At 37.9% G+C, this 21121-nt stretch overlaps 1 protein-coding gene across 1 annotated transcript; it reads right to left on the reverse strand.

Moving 5' to 3' along the window:
* Positions 1-427: 427 nt before the first annotated feature.
* On the reverse strand, positions 428-19568 carry LOC124261214 (Golgi integral membrane protein 4-like). The gene is made up of 4 exons (XM_046695538.1): positions 19355-19568; positions 12885-12926; positions 1840-1889; positions 428-457 (listed from the first exon to the last, which is right to left on the reverse strand). The coding sequence occupies exons 1-4, from the start codon at positions 19524-19526 to the stop codon at positions 428-430; spliced, it is 294 nt and encodes a 97-aa protein (XP_046551494.1). The 5' UTR covers positions 19527-19568.
* Between the last annotated feature and the right edge of the window lie 1553 nt (positions 19569-21121).

The raw sequence follows: 21121 nt of genomic DNA on the forward strand, positions 1-21121 counted from the left end.
TAGATACGTTTGCAGTGAACACATGGTTAAGGGGATATGTCACCAAGACTTATAGATTTGTTAGTGTGATTGACAGCCAAAACATGAACTTTGGCTTCGCAGTTAACTGCAGACGGTTATTCAAAGGAATCTTCCCAAATGATGGAACACATATTGCTACAACTTAACACCACAAATGATGAATTAAATGAACACATATTGCTACAACTATAACACTACACATAATCGCCTGAATTAAATGAAAAATACAGAGATGAGATTTACCATCATTATTGCAAACATTCAAACAAAAGGATCTCACCTTCAACATCTTATGTTGAGAAATTCAAAGAATTCAATCTGCTGGACGAACCCTTGCCGTGTAAAAGGAAGGAAATACTGTAATAAGCTTGTACATAGTGAAAATTATTAAAAGGAATTTCTTCAATCAAATAATCAGATCTGTTGCGAACTCTTGCTGTAAAGGCGAATGAATAGATTATAACAATGTTGCATAGTGAAATATTTTAAGAATTTGAGATTGGCATCAAATACGCTTTTAGCAAGTGTGAGTGATTGGAGTTAGGTTTCGCAGCAGCTTTTAGCAATATTCAAAGCGATACCAGAGGAAAGACACCAGAAAAAGGCTTCACACATTGTACCCATTTGGGGAATCGAATTTGGGTCTTCAGAGTGATGAGCGAACACTTTAACCACTAGGCTACCCCACCATCCCATGCTACTCACCACATACTGCTTTGAGCTCACTTCAGCATGATCAGATGGCAGCAGTGAATGTTTTCACACCACATTCAGCCATTTTCCAACAATATCTCAATTCAGCTATTGTTTTATATCTCACATTCAGCTTAACAAACAATATCTCAATTACACCACAATTAGAAACAAATCAGCTTTATGACAGCTATATCACAGTTGTCTGTTCATTAATTCTGGTCTGAGTGAATAAATATTTTTGGTTTATACCGCTTTGAGCAAAATTCCTGCAATATCATGGCGGGGGACATAAAAAATGGGCTTCACACATTGTATCCATGTCGAACCTGGTTCTTCAGCGTGACGAGCTAACATTTTTAGCAGTAGTCTCCAAATCCAGTGGAATAACAGTGATATCGTGGCATAACAAAATGGGGACAAAATAAAGACCAGAATTTGGGTGTTGGGTAGCCTTGTGGTCAAAGTGTTAAATAGAACTTCCCAAAGTGAAGAGCTAACACTTTGACCACTAGGCTACCCAACACCCCAATTCTGGTCTTTATTTTGTCCCCATTTTGTTATGCCACGACACTGTTATTCCGCTGGATTTGGAGACTACTGCTAAAAATGACAACAAAAATTCCCACGAGTTGGAGCTATCATTAGTGTCTACATACATTCAGCATACTTAATGAGGAATCATTGACAAGCATGGCATATGAAACACGTAATTCAATTTTATCAATGCTTTTTAATGCAATCTACCGCAACAAAAAGACTTTCTCAAAAAGAGTTGAGTAGTTATCATTTTGCATTTCACATACATCATGCCGTCTGCTCGAGGAAACCCAAAAATTATGCAGGTTTTTGATTGATTGATTGATTGCTTGCTTGATTGATTATTGTTTAATGCCACACTCCGAAATATTCCAGCTAAATAATCTAATCTGGATGCAGGTTTTTGACATTTACTACTTTTGAAACCCAAGAGCACAGGTATGTTGTTGACCAACCTGGGAACTCTCTATCAGGGCAAACAAGTACTGATAATGATAGGTATCTAGGACACAACTCTGTACAGCTAACTTGCCTAACCCCAGAGGGTCACTGCCCTTCAAAAGATTTGAAGACAAAAAGACTTACTCTGTCATTTTCACACTTTTCTTGTAAAAGTTCTTTTTCTTTCATGGAATCTGAAAGAAGAAGATTAAAATGACATTCACCACATCACATACAAGAATTCACCAAAGTTCAAGTTCTCTTTAAAATTCAAACATTCAGGCAAACCCAGGCATATGGCCCATAATTCAACACGATCACGAGTATACTTTCCAAAATTGATAATTTACTCAGGATCGTCAAATACGCAAAACATAATGTACATAAGAATAAATCTATTTGCCTGCTTGAAACGTGACATTTAGAATGCTATTGACCGGGAAAGTTACATGCCACTTTCAACAATGTTCCTGTAAAATCACATCAAAGGACTCCAGAAAAGAACTTTGCATCATGTGCAGTTAATCCAACTCTTATAATTGAACAACCCTAAACACTTGGCTTCCCCAAAGGACCTCAAAGAAGGAGCGAGTGAGTGAGTTTAGTTTTACACCATTTTTTAGCGATATTCCAGCAATATCACGGCAGGGGAGACCAGAAATGGATTTCACACAATGTACCCATGTGGAGAATCGTACCCGGGTCTTCAGCTTGACGAGCGAATGCTTTAAAGTTTAACCACAAGGCTACCCCACCGTCCCTGAACCTCAAGGAAGGAGTGATTGTTGGCATACTCTGCAGCCTGCAATATCATAACTCCATCAAATCTGTTTTCTAATGCCATGTCATTCAATTTCAGACTAGTGGCAGTCTAAGTAAACTTAGACTCAGTATTATTCGTTACACTGCTATATTGGGTCTAACAAAACCTTGTGGAAGGTCGCGTTAGGTAACCTTTGAGCGACCTATGACCGTCCAATCAAAAGCGAGACGGACGAACGGATTTAACCAATCAGACAACAGCTACTATTAAGGGTTCGGTGTGACTTGCAAAATAGATTTTCTCTTCCCCGTTCGCCAACACTGATCTCCCAACAAAATTACATAAAACACAGATATTTGCCCTGCAGTATATATGCTTTGGGGTTTCTGGTGACATGGCTATCATTAGCTAATATTTCAGCAAGCTGACATTCTTGAATACTGACAAAATGCTAGTTTCAGCGACTGTTTACTCACTGCTGTGGCTTGCCTCACTAGGAACCGATCGTACGGAAAATAGCATTTGGAATCGTTCGGTACAAACTTTTTGGAGGTAAAAGTTCAAAAGGTATGTGCGAATGTCAACTTTCGCGATTTGATAAGCTGTGTTCTGATTGGACAATTGAAAAGGTTATCTGAAGCGACCTTCCACAAGGTTCTGTCAGACTCAGTATAGCAGTGTAACGAATAATACTGAGCCTAAGTTTATTTAGACTGAGACTAGTGGTTGATAACATGAAGAACTATCCATGTCGTGACCATCATATACACCTGTATTCAAGGGGTGTGTGGAGAACATTTTTCTTCCAGGCACAAACAAACTGGGACAAGATATTTTTAGCCAGCCACAGGACCTCAACTAAGTGTGTCTTCAACATATTAAAACAAATATTTCTATAGGATTGTTTCCTTAAAACATGAAGTGGGAGACAGGATGGGTTTTTTAAATTATTTAAAGGAAAAGATTAGCAGGAACACCTTTTATTGTATCCACACTAAGCATGCCAACAAACACAATTGAGCACTTTGCCTCTTTAACAATTCTCGACCTTTTTCTTGAAATCAAGGTAAAAGCACTAGATGGATGAAGCCTATTGTCGGTTCTGAGGTTGAGACTGACACAACTCTTAGAATCGTTACCGCGAGGAACACATTCATTCATAATACAACACATGCATCTGAAGAAAAGGAAAATAGTTAGATTAAGGTTCATGTACCATACATAAATCATGCATCATGCATATGGATAAGGCCAGAAGCAGGTGATAGGTTGCATGCAAGGAAAGGTAATGGCTGACTCAGACAGCTTGTCCACTATAGAGCATGCACTCCCACCTCCATGCTAGCCCTTAAACAGTAGGGACAATCTGATGAATTTATTCAAATCTGTACAGTTTCTGACAAGGTCACATGTCAAATCTGTACAGTTTCTGACAAGGTCACATCTCAAATATGCAGTTTGACAAGGTCACATCTCAAATCTGCACAGTTTCTGACAAGGTCACATGTCAAATCTGTACAGTTTCTGACAAGGTCACATCTCAAATATGCAGTTTGACAAGGTCACATCTCAAATCTGCACAGTTTCTGACGTCACATCCAAGTTTTATTAACAGCTAAAAACTATTAAATATTATCATATATAGTGGTTCTGTTTACCTAACCATAAAACAAAATTTTACGTCCCATCCGTACAGGAAGGACAAAGCCCAAAGTATACAACCCTTTCTTTGTGAGCAAAGCGGGTAAATCCCAAGCCACATAACTTCCTGTTTGGAACACAGATGGATATAATATGCAACCTTTCCTTTTGTAACTGAGTAACCTTCTCTTGCACGTCTCCTACACAGATCATATACAAATGCTACAGGTTTCTGACCCAGTTTTGGACAAATCAGAGTTCACAACTCCTTGATGTCTTTTTTTATGGTATTTGAATCTAGGTGTACTTTATATCTGGACTGCTGATGATGAGTACCCAGGCATAGAAATGCATTTTTTAAAGGCTGCCATACAGCACCAGACAGATCTTTTAGGTGTGCCTGTGTGAAAACAAGTGAGCCCATACCTTTCGATGATACAGTTAAACTTAAAAAATCACAACAATTATGTCATTTCAAATCAGTAAACATTATGGAAATCAGTAAACATCATGGAAATCAGTAAACATCATGGAAATCAGTAAACATCATGGAAATCAGTAAACATCATGAAAACCTGTAAACTTGAGAAATGAATTTCCTGACTGACTGACTGAGTTTGGCTTTACGCCGCTTTTAACAATATTCCAGCAACATCATGGCGGGGGACACCAGAAATGGGCTTCATACATGGTACCCATGTGGGGAATCGAACCCGGGTCTTTGGCGTGACGAGCCAACGCTTTAACCACTAGACTACCCCACCACCCCTGAATTTCGTGAACACCATCATGTCTGCAAAAATGGTTTCATTTGCTCTTGACCCATTAACTAACCCTGTCATACCTGCAAGAATAGTTCAGCTTCATTCATCCAGGACCCATAAACTAACCCACAAACTATGTTATCATCCAAAACAAGATTTCCTCTTTTGTGCATTGGCATTCAAAATGGCCACGCCCATTTTAAGCTGTGTGATTGAGGGTGCCACCGATAAACAGTTTGATGGGGTGGTATATAAGTTTTGAATGATTCAGTAGGTCAAATTTATTGCACTTTCTTTAAAATGAATGACAAAGAGAATTATTTTCATACATGCTGCCAGGCCACATTGAAAATATTCCATCCATGCCCTTTGAATATTTACCGTGCCATGACACAGTTGAACACTATTTCAAACCATGGTGTCCCTTGAAACTCTTGCTAAAGCTTTAATGCTGTATATGAATTTTAAGTCAAGAGTGTGGTTGTACAAAGTGATCTTAGCGCTAAGATGGTCTTAGCTCCTCAACCTTAAGACTTAGTCATCATTGGGCAAAGATCCCTTTGAACAGCTACATCTCATAGTCATATTGAAAATACATTGCTAATAAGGCCCTGTCAATGGCCCTGTCAATGGCCCTGTAGGTTTTCCATCAAACAAATTCAACTTACAAATATGTTTTGTCATTCTTCGTGACATTTTCAGAATAAGGACATGGGAGGATATGTTTTAAAACTTAAGGTATATTTTTATCATAAACTGAACTTTTGAACATGGTCTCTAAACCCTGATCATTGACACTGTAAGTCTTTCCAATCAGTCATACTTCAATGGAACCATCACTGTCAACCGTTAAAGAACACAACTGTGTATAGTTCATTAAAAATAAATGTGTACTGTTGACTGCAACACCAAGGAAACTTCAGTAATAACTTTCTTGCATGTGTGCATTTGATTGCATGACAGTATTAGTTATAAACAAGCATTGTCACTAAAGTGACATAATCCCCCGCCGTAAATTATCGAATCAAACTTGTAAAGTAATGAAAGTTTAAGATGAAGTAAAATGTCAACAAAAACATGACCAGTCAAACTCTCTTGATATCTTGCTCTTTAGTTGTTCAAACACACACATATTTTCAAGACTGACTTTGACCTTGACATGAATGTCATAGTGTATGAAATATGCAAAAATAGTACTCAAGAAATTGCGTATTGAAAAACATTCAAGGGAAGTCTATGAAGAAAATCCAGTGAACTGTTCTTGAAATATCTTGCTGCCAATTCAGGTTAACATGCTGAAATCTTCAAAGTGTCGTCGTGACCCTGAAAATTATGTGAAGGTCACCAAAATCGACTGGGCCCTGCACCTTCCCTAGATAAAGCTTGGTGTTGAATATGAAGAAAATCCAGTGAACAGTTCTTGAGATAGCTTAACATGCAGGTAAAATGTTAAAGTCCCCTTGTGACCTTGAAATGAAGGTCAAGGTCACCAAACCTGACTTGGGCCTTTCTTATACTGTGATGGACCTAGGTACCAAATATGAAAAGAATCTAGTCAACGGTTCTTAAGATATTCCAATTCATACGTACGTACGGACCTACGGACAAACGGACGGAGCCTAATATTATATCCCCCGCTTCGCCCTAAACGTGCGGCGGGAGATCAAAAAACATTAATTACAAAAACACGGGAAACCCTTAAAATTGGTGATTATATTAAAAATGTATATATTTCGATTATAAGCGATAATCGATCACCACAAGTCCTCCTATTATCGATAGTGGATTGGGCTTCCGATTCCCAACACTAATTCCACATAAACCCTGCTTTTGGACTAGTCAGACCAATGCATGAGAATATCGAAGTTAAACAAGGTACAAAAATCATTTGCAATGTTCACAACCAGGACTACACACCTGTGTACAAGGCTATTGTTGTCACTTCTGAAATGCTTCACTGAGGCTTTGAATTTATTGATCATACTCCCTATTTACCAAATTTGCCATTCAAATTTCAAGGTTTCATCCGCTTTCCAATCTGAGAGACACCCGTGAAGATCCGTTGTAGCAGGCCATTTCTTCCCTGGTCTAAACTTTCCCCGGGGAGAATCTGGCCTAGGCCAAACTTTCCCCAGGGAGGTTTTGTCCTGGGACAGTCTTACCCCGGGGAAAGTTTGGGCTAGGCTAAAGTCCCCCCCCCCCTAGGCCAAACTTTCAGATATCCATGGGCCAAGTATACCCCTTATCAAACCTTGTCTTTTGAATATAGAATACGTCATTATAGTGGAATGATAGATACAGCATTTGATATAGATATTGTGTTGGGTTGTTGTTGTGTTGATGTTTACATCTGCTTCTAACTGTTAAGTTGATGTCGCCGACATGGATGCCATATTCACAGCCATGAGTGAGGGAATAATATTTTGAATGGATATGGACATCCAAGTAAAAACTGGATATTTAGTTAAAATTTTGAATATAGTAATGATTTTGACATAAGCCAATTTTGAGTAAGTGGGGATAAGTAAATTATTGAAACATAAAAATATGTAAATGATAATATAAAACAATAGTAATGATATAATATCCGGTTAGTCGCCTTTTACAACAAGCATGGGTTGCTGAAGACCAATTCTAACCTAGATCTTCACGGGTCCCTGAACAAATAGAGAAACACTTCTTTTTTAACAATTGGTTGCATATAAAAACATAAAAAAACATCTTCAAAAGTTCAGGGTCTTGAAAACACAACATTCCATCACAAACCATGATTACATACAGCCAAAAGGTGGCCTGACCTGTGTCTGCTGCATGACAAGCAACTAAACAATGCTGCCCAAAATACACGTGAGGCAAGCGACTTCCACTCTGCATGAATTCCATGCGATGCCTACCCTGACTGATAAAAAAACAATGTTTAAGGTAAACGGCCACAAAATTGCAACACGTTTCACGAGAATTACTGCATTTGTGCATTGTAATGTCACCTCACACTGGTCTGAGCATTCAGTTTCCTTCATACAGAAACCAGGCCAAGGCTAGATTCATATGTTTGCACAAGTCACGGATTAAACACAATGTATTGAATGAAATGAATGGATGAGTTGGCAAAACATAGCAGCTTGATGAGCAGAATCTGATATTTCCATACAAGGACGTTCTTTCACTATGCACGTTGCACATATCTGTGAACAATCTCTGTAAATGTGATACCAGAACACAGACTTATTAATTGGACATACACACAATAACTGATTAAGATTATATCATGTACTCCTTGTAACAGTTTGAATTGTGTTCACACAACAATCCTGAGGCAGTCTGCCCAATTAATTTCTAATTTTTGAGAGATGGTGAGGTAGCCAAGTAAGCATGAGTTTGAATCCCTACATGGGTACAGACTGTGAAACCAATCTGATCTAAAATCTAATTTCCTCTGAGAGATGGTAATTTAGGGAATGAATGTGTTTTGTGCAATATGTTTCAAAATATTCAAGCAAAACCACTTCACTGCAAATAATCATCCTGGCAAATCAATGGCTTAAACAGTGTAAGCAAAAATGATCATTGTTGAGTGTGTGAGTTCAGTTTTATATTCCAGCTATATGACGATGGTCTGTAAATAATCAATGCTGGAAAAGAATATCCAGTGTTCTACAGCATGAGCACCAATCTACGCAATTGGGATACAATGACATGTGTCAACCAAGTCAGCAAGCATGACCACCCGATCCCGTTAGTTGTCTCTTACGACAAGCATGGGTTACTGAAGATGAATTCTAACCCGGATCTTCATGGGTCCAACATTGTTGAACTGACATGGTAAGTTTCATAAAGCTATGACATTACGCAAAACACTGCAAATATACATCAACAGAAAACAAATAATTCAGGAGATAAATTTAGTGAACTATCAAGTGGTTTTCTACATTCCATTGCCCCTTTAATAAATAAAACCCAAACAAAAGTTAATGTCATAGCTATTGGATATACAATATTGATGTCCCGAATAACTGCAACTGGGAGCAAACCTGCTCTACTGTCAGTGAAACAATTACTGATTGGTAACATGTCACAAAAGAATTCCATTGCAATTATCATGATTAACATTCCACGGCAGTGCCTAAAACACTGTTAACCGCCAGACAACGCTGAACACACAAACTGCAGTTGGCCGGCTGGAAGAGTGTGCACTGTGTTAACACAGGCACATGCTTAAGCCATTTTAACAGTGATCAGCACAACAATAGCAGTGCGTTAAATTTGTTATCTCCATACAGGCCAGCTTAATCCATTGAAACAATGTGACACAGCTGTCAGTTTCCTGGTCAGCTGTTACAAAATCTATCAGTGTTTCAACTTGAGTTTATGTGGAGTTATGTTACCAGCAGCAATGTGACAAGATATAACACAGCAGTATTAATGTGTGTAGTGGTTCAGATTTCAGAAAGGGACGGCTCAGAGTACATAAAGAAGAATACCGAATACGTATACCGGTACTTTTGAAAGTCTTATCAATTCAGTGTAATATAATAGCAAGTTCAAGTTCACAAGTGAGGTGAGGTGAAATTGGGTTTGACGTCGTGCTTGAGAATATTTCGCTCATATGACGACGTGCATGAGTGTGTGTGTGTATGTGCAGCTGCTTGTACTAGCCCAGACTTAAGCTGGTTTATAGTGCTAGCCCACTGAGATACCATGCCGCAGTGAAGCATGAATACCCCACTCAGACACATTATACTCACTCCGAGCCGATCAGTCCTTGTTGTACCCATTAATGCTGAGCGCCAGGCAGGGACCAACAAGTACCATATTTTAACGTCTTTTGGTATGACGCCGTCGGGGATCGAACCCGCGACCTTCCGCTCTCCGGGCGGACGCTCTAACCATTACACCACGGAATCAGTCAAGTTCACAAGTCATTAATTGTTTCATTCCCTGTCAACTTACTGTAAAAGAAGCACTCAAATAGTCACACAATCAATTATATGAGGCTACTGTATGATATAAATACATATTATTTCACGAATGGCACGAGAAATTCGGAATGGCAATAACTGTTACAGAGTTATAGCGTTATAGCGCAGGCAAATCCGGCAGATTCGCCAACGGTCCGATAGAAGTCTACAACCTGCCGGCCCCAGTGTCTGACAGTATGTTTCACAATGACTTTGACTGAAGCTGTTATATGTGACATGTGACACTTGTTTGCTGCTCATGAATCTTATGTTTGTTAATAATTTCAATACCAATTATAAGAAATGTTCAATCTGAAATGTATGTTTAATTATATTCTATGGGTCCTTTGAATTTTCAATGGGTCAGGCAGACATCTGAAACTTACAGGACCCAATGTCCTGTTACTTTGAAACACCATTCGTGAACACTGTTATACTGCCATGATTCCCTTCCGCTGCGTTATATAAAAACATGATCAGCAGCAGTCAATGGGCTGGACACATCAGTGAACATCTTAATTAAGTATCATAATTAATTCTGTTTCATTAATATAATGAACGACAGAGTAATTTTGTAAATACTGCTAAAATGTATTATGTCAGAAAGCGCATGTTAAATCTCCATATCATCGTCATCACCATAGCATTTTGGATGCAGATGGTTTTTACATAGCAAGTAAACAGACACAGACTTCCAGCTTCTAACTACATAGAGTCCGAGAAATTGTTACACAGACTCCAATACTCGCCCCAAATGAATGCATAAGTATGTTATCCCAGATTTCTCAATGAACTGAACACAATGAGCGTCAATAGCTCAGAAAGAAGTGTCAGCCCAACCACAGAGTTCACATCACTGAAGTCCCACAAAGGTGATGTTGCCTCAGCTCCCCGTCACTGAGGCCTTCACTTAGCCTTGCTCCAAGGCTATACTGAAGGCGAAGCCCATGGATGTACAGTTATTCTATCCTTTTAAAGGCTAGTCTTGATAAGAGGACAGAAGTAAGGAAGACAGTCTGTGAGGGATATTTATATATTTTAGAAATTATCAGTTAAACTATTAATTACTACCTTAGAGACTTGTGCAAGTCTAGCCTTCAGTTTGTCTGTAGCTGTATATGGGCCATCACTGCTGTCGCATCATGTGACATAGGTAAAACATGATGGGAAATGAACATTTCATCTGAGAGAGTTTGTGAAAAATTCTCATTAGAGATGTAAGGTAACAAACACTGATCCAGTGTATGCTTCCATTTAACAAGTCACACACAAAGCTCAAACAGAGAATAACATATGGCCAACAATTATGGTTACCCAATATTTTTCAAATATTAACAAGTGCTGCAGTCTCTCAGCACAAAACCATTCACATCTGTCGTGTCTAAATTTGACTGCAATTGTGAACACATGGCCCTACATACATCTGATTTTTTAACTGAACATTCTAAAGGATTTGGTTATATACTTTACGTTACAGTCAGCTATGTTCCATCCACATTTGGGCAATTTCTTGACCAGTACCTTGAAAAAGGATAGACCTGGCATTGTCAAGACAGACATTTTAACATGCCATATACCTCAGTAATGAAGGGTTTCTTGCTTCAACAAGGTTTATAACCCTAGATGGGAGTGTTTGTTATGCTTTGGACAGCTTTCCAGTTAAATCGTAGTGTGTCAGCCATATGTGTGAGAAAACAAGATGTGATGTAGATCCTGCACAATTGCCACTTTGAATGAATAGTAAACAATACTAAACCAACTCTGAAACAATTACTGACAGATCTGTTATCATTAATCTGCTTAAATCCTTACTGATCTATTCTAACCTGGAAACATCATGCCATAATAGACCCCCATGTCAAAAGTTCTGGACACATCATAAGGTTCTAAATCTGAGACACCTGGGGTTCTCAAGCCTTCTACATATATTTTACTGAAAATAAGTGCTATGAGACATGCAAACTCAAAAAAATACATTTGTCAGAGGTGTACAGGATTTTAAAAGCTGAACAGTTGTGTGCATCTTTAACCATCAGTGTTGTGGTGTACAGATCCATTTAGATAAAACACCTGTATGTCCTGCTTCTGACACAAGGAGATCATAATCCCAGTTTCTTCCTGTCATGCTCTCTGTACCAAGGTAAACTTTGAGAGGTTTAGTAAATCTATTTTGGTTTGTTTTTGCTAACTGTGCAACTTGAGCCAATGTCTGTATGACTGTATCATATATCCTTGTGTCACTGATCATGACTGTATAGATCATATATATATTGTCAGTTTCTGCTTTATGTGTAAAAAATATAGGACAAAGTTTAATGTTATTTGCTGAACTTTCACATCAGACTGGAAAAATATTCAAAAAGGACAGATACTCTTCATACATAAGCTTTTATCACATATGCAAAAGTGCTGATGCAGCAAATAATTTCTCTGTCAAAAAGGGAAGGTAGGCATGGCAATAATGCACTTAGCTATCAGTACAATCAAATGCAAAGAGACCAATGTTTGTTTTTATACTTTGTATGCTTGAATTCATTAATTTAGAATCCAACACCATATATCATGGAAAAGTGATTATGCTCCAAAACCCACTCAGTTGACATCCTGTACTCAAAGTGCCTGTAGTACAAAAGCAGAGTGTCCATATAGGTCATGCAATGTATATGATATAGCAGTTCAGATAAATAATTGTGTACTACCATTACTATTCCAATATGAGTATAGCCATAGCCCCACAAATATGCAATTACCAGTAGAATATGAAAACATAAAAGACTTAAATCAAGTTAAATGACAGTGTCTTGTTTAACAACAAACTCCATCTCTTTCAACCAACTTCAAACAAAAGAATATAATCAAATGTAACAAAAATAAAGAATTATGAAAACAGATTTGAACTCAGCATAAACTAGCATTGTGTTAAGGAAAGAAGTCAACTTCATGTTCAAGTTAACGAGAATCAACTAATTCTGAAGACCATAAAACAAGCACATTTCAGAAAGTCCCTCATCGCTGTTCTATAGCAGGCTGTTTATGTGCAATAAACCTGTTGTAAGGTCTCACCTTTTAATGATGTCTCAACCCGAGACTTCTGCTCCGACAAAACTGAAAGCACATTAATTCTGTACATCTTGAATCGTCAACATACTTCTTTTTGATTAAATATTCACTTCATGAATATGGTGATTGTGTCTGAGTCGGTGTCTGTTTGTACTTATCTGCATTAATATCTTGTTTGTTTGTTGGTGATGGTCTCATTAATATTTCAACTATATGATGGCGGTCTGTAAATAATTGAGTTTGAATAAGACAATCCAATTATTGACATCATAAGCATTGATCTACACACAGGAATACAAAGACAAGTTCCAACCAAGCAAGCATGCATGACTAAACAATTCCTTTAGTTAGTTGCCACTTATGACAAGCCTGGATTGCTGAAGATCAATTATAGCTCCAGCAGGAAAGAAACCTTTCAAAACTTCCCACAAGACCACAGGACCAGTGAATGGACAATAATTAGTAGTCCTGTCTGTACTTCACTGGTCCAAGATAACATTCATAGATTTACTTAACTATCAATACAAACTTCACTGGCACCAGGACCACTGCAAACTTATCATTTAGTGGTCATGATGAATTTTTACTAGTCAGGGACCACAGGACCAGCATAAATTTCGCACACTGCTCAAGTCTTCACAGGTAGCATTAGCGTAAGTTTAAGGGACATTGTAAACACAGACACCCTTTTCAGACACAGCACAAGATAATGCTGACCACTGCTTGTTTCATCCCCTTATGTCAAGCACCATGTAAGGTGACAGTGAGTCCCTTCTGTCAACATTTTCTGACATGACACAGAGATTAAACTATCAACCTTATGCTCTCTTGGCAGATGCTCTATCCACTAAATCACAGAGACGGTCATAATCAACAAATGGATTCCTTTTGGATGAAGTTATGTGACCAAATGAATCTACAGTGATGAAAGTACCTGCACTGAATAATAGGCTTGGCAGTTTAAGTTTAATCCTTCTTTGAATGACATATCAGGTCATAATCCTTGTGAACATTGAACATTAGGGCTGCAACGATTCACCCAGACCTCGATTCGATTTGATTTTCGATATTGGACGCTCGATTCGATCATTTTCGATTCGATTCTTTATACAAGTAAAAACATCAGTCGGCTTTTTTAACGTGAAATCCATCGTCAACTTGGCGATGTCTACTAACAACAATTCTCATTGGATAATTAGCCCGGCGTCAACCAATCACGTTTCGTCTTATTTCAGCGCTCGAAATTGCTCGAGTTTGGAGTCAAAATTCGTTCTGGCTGTGTGGAAATAATTTAAATAGGTATTCAATAGTGCTGGAGCAATTAATCGTAGGATCGGTTAATCGTTCGATCTAAGTCAAAAAAAGCGAATGTCGATTACAAATAAACTGCTGATCGATAATCGGAAATAATCATTATTTGGATGCACATACATTAAAATCTTTATTCTACCTTGTCGTGTTTTCTTTTACCGAACAATCTCGTCGTCATTGCTTGTTTACTTCTTAAACGGTAGCTGTGTACTACACAAGTAGTACCCTATCAGCCAATGGCAATGCTAGATATATTTAGATTGGGGTGTCCAAAGATGCTGCAAATGTTTGTTTTTTTGTAAGTAACTTGCTAGTGTGAACAATTGACAGGGCTGGTGCTGACAACAACCCGTAAGTTAGTTTGCTAACGTCGGTATTTGACTATGAAATGGCAGTCCAAACGATTATAATCGATGGATTATCGATCTGACACTAGTGATTATCGATCTGACAAAATGTAATGATAGCCATCTCTAGTATTCAAATATCGAATCGAAACAGTGATAATGGTTATCGAAAATCGAAACTAAGATGTCAGATTTGATTTTCGATGAATTGAACTGAATCTTTGCAGCCCTACTGAACATGACCAAAGCATCCCATAGTTCTCAATCTCTAATTATCTGCCCTTGATTGACACAGAAAGGTCGTCATTTTGTTACTAATGACTGATGAAACAAGGGACATTCTCACAAAACATAATCAATCAAGCAATATGAAAGTGTGAAGTAAAGAAAGAATCCATCATATGTCTGACAGCTTCAAACTTGTCTTACTTTATCAAAGCAATAGATATTTCAAGATCATCTTTCAGGAGAATATTATTAACCATATCCTTGTGAGCACAATTACTTATCAGTTAGGTATGTGATTGATGGATAAAACACACAACTGATGCACAACTGATGATCATGATGGGCAGAATAGGTTAGGTGTGGAAAACAAATATCTCAATAAACATTTATGTGAATGACTACTTGTATGACTGTAGATACACAGATCACAGCTAAATATTGATTATACATCTGTCAGTAAGTTTGGTTTATCACAGAGTATCACCTTGCTGAAGGAAGAGAGTTGAAGGTATAGATGGTCTTACACCAGGCTGGGAATTCTCAGGTACTCGACTCTTATTACCTGATCTTACCCTGATACCTGGTGTAGGTCTGAAGAGTTAAGGGACAAAATGTCTGATCAGGATCTGTTTTACCGTAGCTCTGACAAAAACTACTGACACACATTCAAAATGACCTGACGATGCATGCACTGAAGTTGAACGAAGCTTTATCTTTAATCAAACAAATACAAGTGTGAAGAGTATGTGAGTTTAGTTTTACACCACTTCTGGCATCATTCCAGCAATATCATGGCAGGTAACACCAGAAGTGGGCTTCACACATTGTACCCATGTGGGGAAACGAACCTGCGTCTTCAGCGTGATGAGCAAATGCTTTAACCACAAGGCTACCCCACCACACCTATAAGTGTGAAGAAGTGTATGCATAGTCAGAATGAATTGCAAGCATTTCAATGTTCACTGTCATTAGACAATATATCACAACTGACGTGTCCAGATCATACTGCAGGTGAATAAGGGTATATTTGAACGATACAACGGCAGCCTGTGAACTTTCAAGTCCAGATCAGATATTCCAGTGATAGATAATGGGAGCATGGTGAGCAACAAGCCATGGAGGTAAGATGAAATGCAATCATTTAAGTTCAAGGTCACTAATATAGCAATGGTTGCCAGGAATCTGTCTGACTGAAATATCCACAGGCGACAGTCATTATTATTCCAATGGACTTCATATCTTAAAAATGGGCCAGATGAACCCGTAGTTAACAGCATGATTCATAATCATCACTGTCCAGGATACATTAATAATAAAACAAGTCACCTGTAACCATCTGATCCTCAACAGTACAATGAGAATAACGTTCTGGGGACCACTTTTTCTCTTGAATATCATGTGTAGATCAGCTCTCATAAGGATACATTTAACAGTTACGTTTAAGTTCTGACAAACAAATTATTGTTTTGAATTTGAGGCAAAACTATTTTCAAGAAGAATTGTTGAAACATACTACCCTCCAATGAACTCATTGCCAAATATTGTTCCTGGCATTGAGAATACTAAACTGAATATTCATTTTCATTTCAATGAACTGTTGTATTCACATCACAAGAGGAATTACAAGTAGATACAGGGTCATCAATTTTAAATAAAAGCAGATCTCTGTGACTTCTGCTAGCCATTGACATCATGGCCCATAACTTGACAGTTCATTCTCATCCAATCAGAATCCTTCAGCTCAAAACTGAAAGTATAGGTTATTGATTTATGACCTTGTTCTACTATTGTAGCACTCTATGACAGTTTAATATGGAAAGTAAGTGAAACAGGTTGACTGACTGAGTTTGGTTTTACGCCGCTTTTAGCAATATTCCAGCAACATCACGGCAGGGGTCACCAGAAATGGGCTTCACATATTTTACCCATGTGGGGATTCGAACCCGGGTCTTCGGCGTGACGAGCCAACGCTTTAACCACTAGGCTTCCCCACCGACCGAAACAGGTTGACATTTAGCACTATGATGGAATCCATGAGAATGTTGACAACAGGGTTTAATACCTACATTTTTCAACAAGCCTGAGAGAAGTGTAAAAGTTGGCTAGTACAAAACAACGATATATTTTCCACTGGTTGGTTTACAAAAATTGCAAAAAAATTGAGAAATAATACCAATAATTTTCACAGTCATACTTCTACTTCTAAATAAAAGTGTTAACATGAAAAGAAACAAAAAGAAAACTGGGTTGGTTTTTTTGAAAATAGAGATTTTATACATATCGTTAACCATTTTTTATGCTTATTAACTTTTGAAATAACAGAGATATTAGCTTTTGTTTATGTTTTTATATTTAAGTTTACGGTAACACAGAATTTGACCAAAACATTCTCATGGTTACCTTATTTTTTATTCTAATTTCATTTGCCGTTTTTTTTTGTCAGTTACTCGCAAAAAAATGAAAATATAAACATGATCTGAGTTTTTTCTTCATGTCTATATGTGGTTTCTTGCATTACTCTACTCTGAACCAGCAGAGCATACTACTCTGACCATGGATTTCAAAAGATCATAGACCCTCAGAACCCCGTGAAACTCGCTCTTTGCTGCAGCACAATAGCTTACTCTGTGATTAGTAATTGACACTCAAGTCAGTCAATGAGGAAAGCTTGAAGTGAGATATTAATCACTTTGTTGATCCATGAGCATGGGTGTGGTGTTGACAAACATAGAAACTGTGATTCGAATCGACAATCAAAGGTATATGGCATCTGCACAATGAGTGAGTGAGTTTAGATTTACGCTGAACTGATCAATATTCCAACTATATGGCGGTGGTCTGTAAATAATCGAGTCTGGACCAGACAATCCAGTGATCAACAGCACGAGCATCGATTTGCACAATTGGGAACCGATTACATGTGTTCACCAAGCCAGTGAGCATGACCATCGATCCCATTAGTCGCCTCTTACGACAAGCATGGGTTACTGAAGATCAATTCTAACCCGGACCTTCAAGGGACACAAAACCTTCCAGTTGGTTGCAGAAGAATCTGCACAATGAATTGTGGCACCTTAGTCACTCATTCATCCATGTCCCTTTGGAAAAAGTAACAACACTGGTAGTTTTTCATTTTGCATGCTTTGTTTTTAACACCATCTATCAAAAACAAAAAAGGTTTGACATGGCAAACAACTTGCTATTATTGAGACTGGATAAATGACTTGCATATTTTCAAGACAAGTAGTAATCTGTTCAGATGCATAATGTTTCAGACATTATCCCTAATCTGACTTTATTGTGGACTCTTTGTATTTTAGTCATCGTGTCTACCTCTCTCATATTATCACTGATGTAGTCCAAATAGAGTGAGTGAGTTCAGCTTTACGCCGCTTTTAGCAATATTCCAGCAATATCACAGCAGGGGACACCAGAAATGGGCTTCACACAATGTACCCATGTGGGGATTCGAACCCAGGTCATCAGCGTGACGAGCGAACGCTTTGACCACTAGGCGCTTTATTCCAAATAGAAGTTATGCTGAAGGGGGCGTTGTTGGCATGGGTACTACAGATGTGTACCCAGGTATGTTTCTGTATACAGAAATGTACCCTAAACAAAATCAAAATATACGAAACGTAGCCGGTACCCTAAACGACAGACGAGTCCATATTCCCCAACCCAAAACCGTAACTGTATGTAGTTGCTCCCATTTGAGCAACTGATTGCGAGTGGTATTGTGCATCGCAAAATATTTGTTACTGTGTCCTCATTTCTATATAACGCAATCAAACGTATCTGATTGAACGGAATGACATTTCTGATCAAGAAAACAGCACAGTGCAGAATGGACCTGTCCTCGGTACGTTTCTGTGTTCAGATTTTGGCTAGGGTACGTTTCTGCATACAATATGTGGACATATCTGTAGTACCCGTGCCGACAATGACCCCTTCAGCACAATTAGTCACACTGGTTAAAACTGAGGTTAATCACTCCTTATGCAATATCAGAAATGTGAACAAAACACAATATTGCCTTTTTTGTGAGTGAGTTGGATTTTACTCCACTCTTAGCAATATTCAAGGAATATTTAGGTAGGGGACAACAGAAATTGGCTCGGGCCTTCACTATAATGAGTAAATGATTTAACCAATAGGCTACTCTTTCGTGTATTATATCTTACCATGTTAACAAATCTTTCAAACTCTTTTTGTCTGCTATTTTCACCTCAGGGTCAAATTTAAAATTTTAGCAACTAAGAGAACGAAAAACAACCTGTACATCCAACCTGTGCAGGATAATAATCACATTCTACAGAATGCTAATACTCATGTGCGAATAATGACAACAATGTGGAACATAATAAAATAAGAAACACATCTACAACAAGTATACGAACACATACATTCCTTTAGACAAGGAACTAACCAACTGTTTATTCATAACATTAACATTTAACAGGTAACAGTTCGGGAGACTGTCGTGTACAGTTCGGGCGAGTCATGCTTATCATATGCTGTTTATCCCGTGTGATTATGCAGATGGGGGACAATTATATGCCATTAACAACTGATTAACATGCTTACCTTGCAACTGAGCAACCTTAGATTCATCAGACCGTCGGTATCTTTCTGCAGATGCTTCGGCTTCCCGTAATCGGCCTTGGGTAGAATTGTATAAATATAAGAAATAAACACAACCTAGTAAAGAAGCGGCAATTACAATTAGCTTAATTGGTGTCCCTCCTCGTTTGTTCATTGTCTTTGCAATTTAAACTTCGCTGGAATTTGTAGAGTTGGGTTGCCATTTTCCTTGCGGCGTATGATAGGCGACAGGTGCGTGTTCGATCGTAAATGTAATGATTGTATGAAACTCGTCACCTGCAACATGACTGAAGCTTGTAATGAGCAAGTGGGAAGTGTTATTGGGTTGGTTTTTTTATTTGTTTCTTATTCATTGAAATCACGAAAGTAACACCAGCTTATGGGATAAACAATCAACCATAGCAGATTGAGATTGTTGTGATATTTTATGATGACCAGGTTATATCCTTCTTATTAAACAGAGCGTCTTTTATCATAATATCATATTTATGTATGTGTTTATACGGTTGATTTATTAAAGAAATCATAATCGAATAATCGAACAGCCCATCGACTGAAAACGCGAAAGGTTGGGGTTTTTTTATGGTCTCAGAAAAATAACCAAATGAAGACACAGTTCATATGATATAATGGAGAAACCTTTGAGAGGTGTTACTTTCTGGATTCCATCATGTTCATTTCATTGAATGTAACGCTAAATCTAACGCACGCACCCATTTCATTTTATTTTTCAAAATTACATATTTGTTCTATGAACCATAACGAACTTTTGCTTCAACGAAACATTGTTACTATTGCATGTTTTCATTTCTTAACTTGTGATATATAGAAGAACATTACTCCAAATGTTACGTTTGGAGCAACGTTCTTTGAATCAGCTGAAGACTGTAACGTTTCTTACAGTAGTTTTGAAGCGAATAGTCTAAATTTTGATGGACATGGCGACGTGTCGGGCTGTGTTATGTCGACTTCTAATTTCTGTTGCAAGTCAAACATGTATTATACAGTGACAACTTTAAAAATAGAACGCATTAAATAAAAACATAAAAGAAATAATTGCATATATACGTTACGTATTTGTATATATTGAATAAACTAGGATAATCGTTAGTTGACGCTGTGTCGGTAAGGGAGGTAAGTACTGTGTCCACATCAAAGGGGAGTAATTTCAGTGGGCTCACCTTTTGGCATGTTTGGTCAGTGGTAAACGGGTTCGCCCCCAAAATGGTGCGTCAATCATTTTTCATAGCAGATTGAGATTGTTGTGATATTTTATGATGACCAGGTTATATCCTTCTTATTAAACAGAGCAGAGACCATATACTGATTTGTCTATCACCACAAAATGGTCTCGGATAGTTGAATCTATTTTCCATTGATTTTGCGGCGTATGATATTGTTCGATCTTTCACCTCATGACTAATGAATCATGGAGAAACAATAGAATAGGCAAGTGTAGGTGAAATGGCGTAATTACTGAATGTGTGTGAGCAGAAACAGTGTATTGTATAGGTTGAGTCCAGTGAGTGAGTATGGTTTTACGCCGCTTTTAGAAATATTCCAGCAATATCACGTCCGGGGACACCAGAAATGGGCTTCACAAATTGTACCCATTATGTCACAGAAATAAGAAGTGTCCTGAAAACTGATTGAAGAAGTTTCTAATAAAATCATTTCAAAATATTTAACAAATCACAGTGTTCCAGTCTCATAATTTCAACATTTGTTAAATTGGCAAGAAGGAAAAAA

Source organism: Haliotis rubra, unplaced genomic scaffold, assembly GCF_003918875.1.
Source record: "Haliotis rubra isolate DU_JTF1 unplaced genomic scaffold, ASM391887v1 Scf791, whole genome shotgun sequence".
Classification (NCBI taxonomy): Eukaryota; Metazoa; Mollusca; class Gastropoda; order Lepetellida; family Haliotidae; genus Haliotis; species Haliotis rubra.

Bases quoted from the DNA above. Each gene is read 5' to 3' on its own strand.
- LOC124261214 (XM_046695538.1), bottom strand. From the start codon at position 19,526: ATGAACAAACGAGGAGGGACACCAATTAAGCTAATTGTAATTGCCGCT. The intron at 1,890-12,884 runs GTGAGACCTTAC...TTCTTCTTTCAG, and splicing joins GGTTGAGACATCATTAAAAG to ATTCCATGAAAGAAAAAGAA. The intron at 458-1,839 runs GTAAGTCTTTTT...TCGCCTTTACAG, and splicing joins AAAAGTGTGAAAATGACAGA to CAAGAGTTCGCAACAGATCT.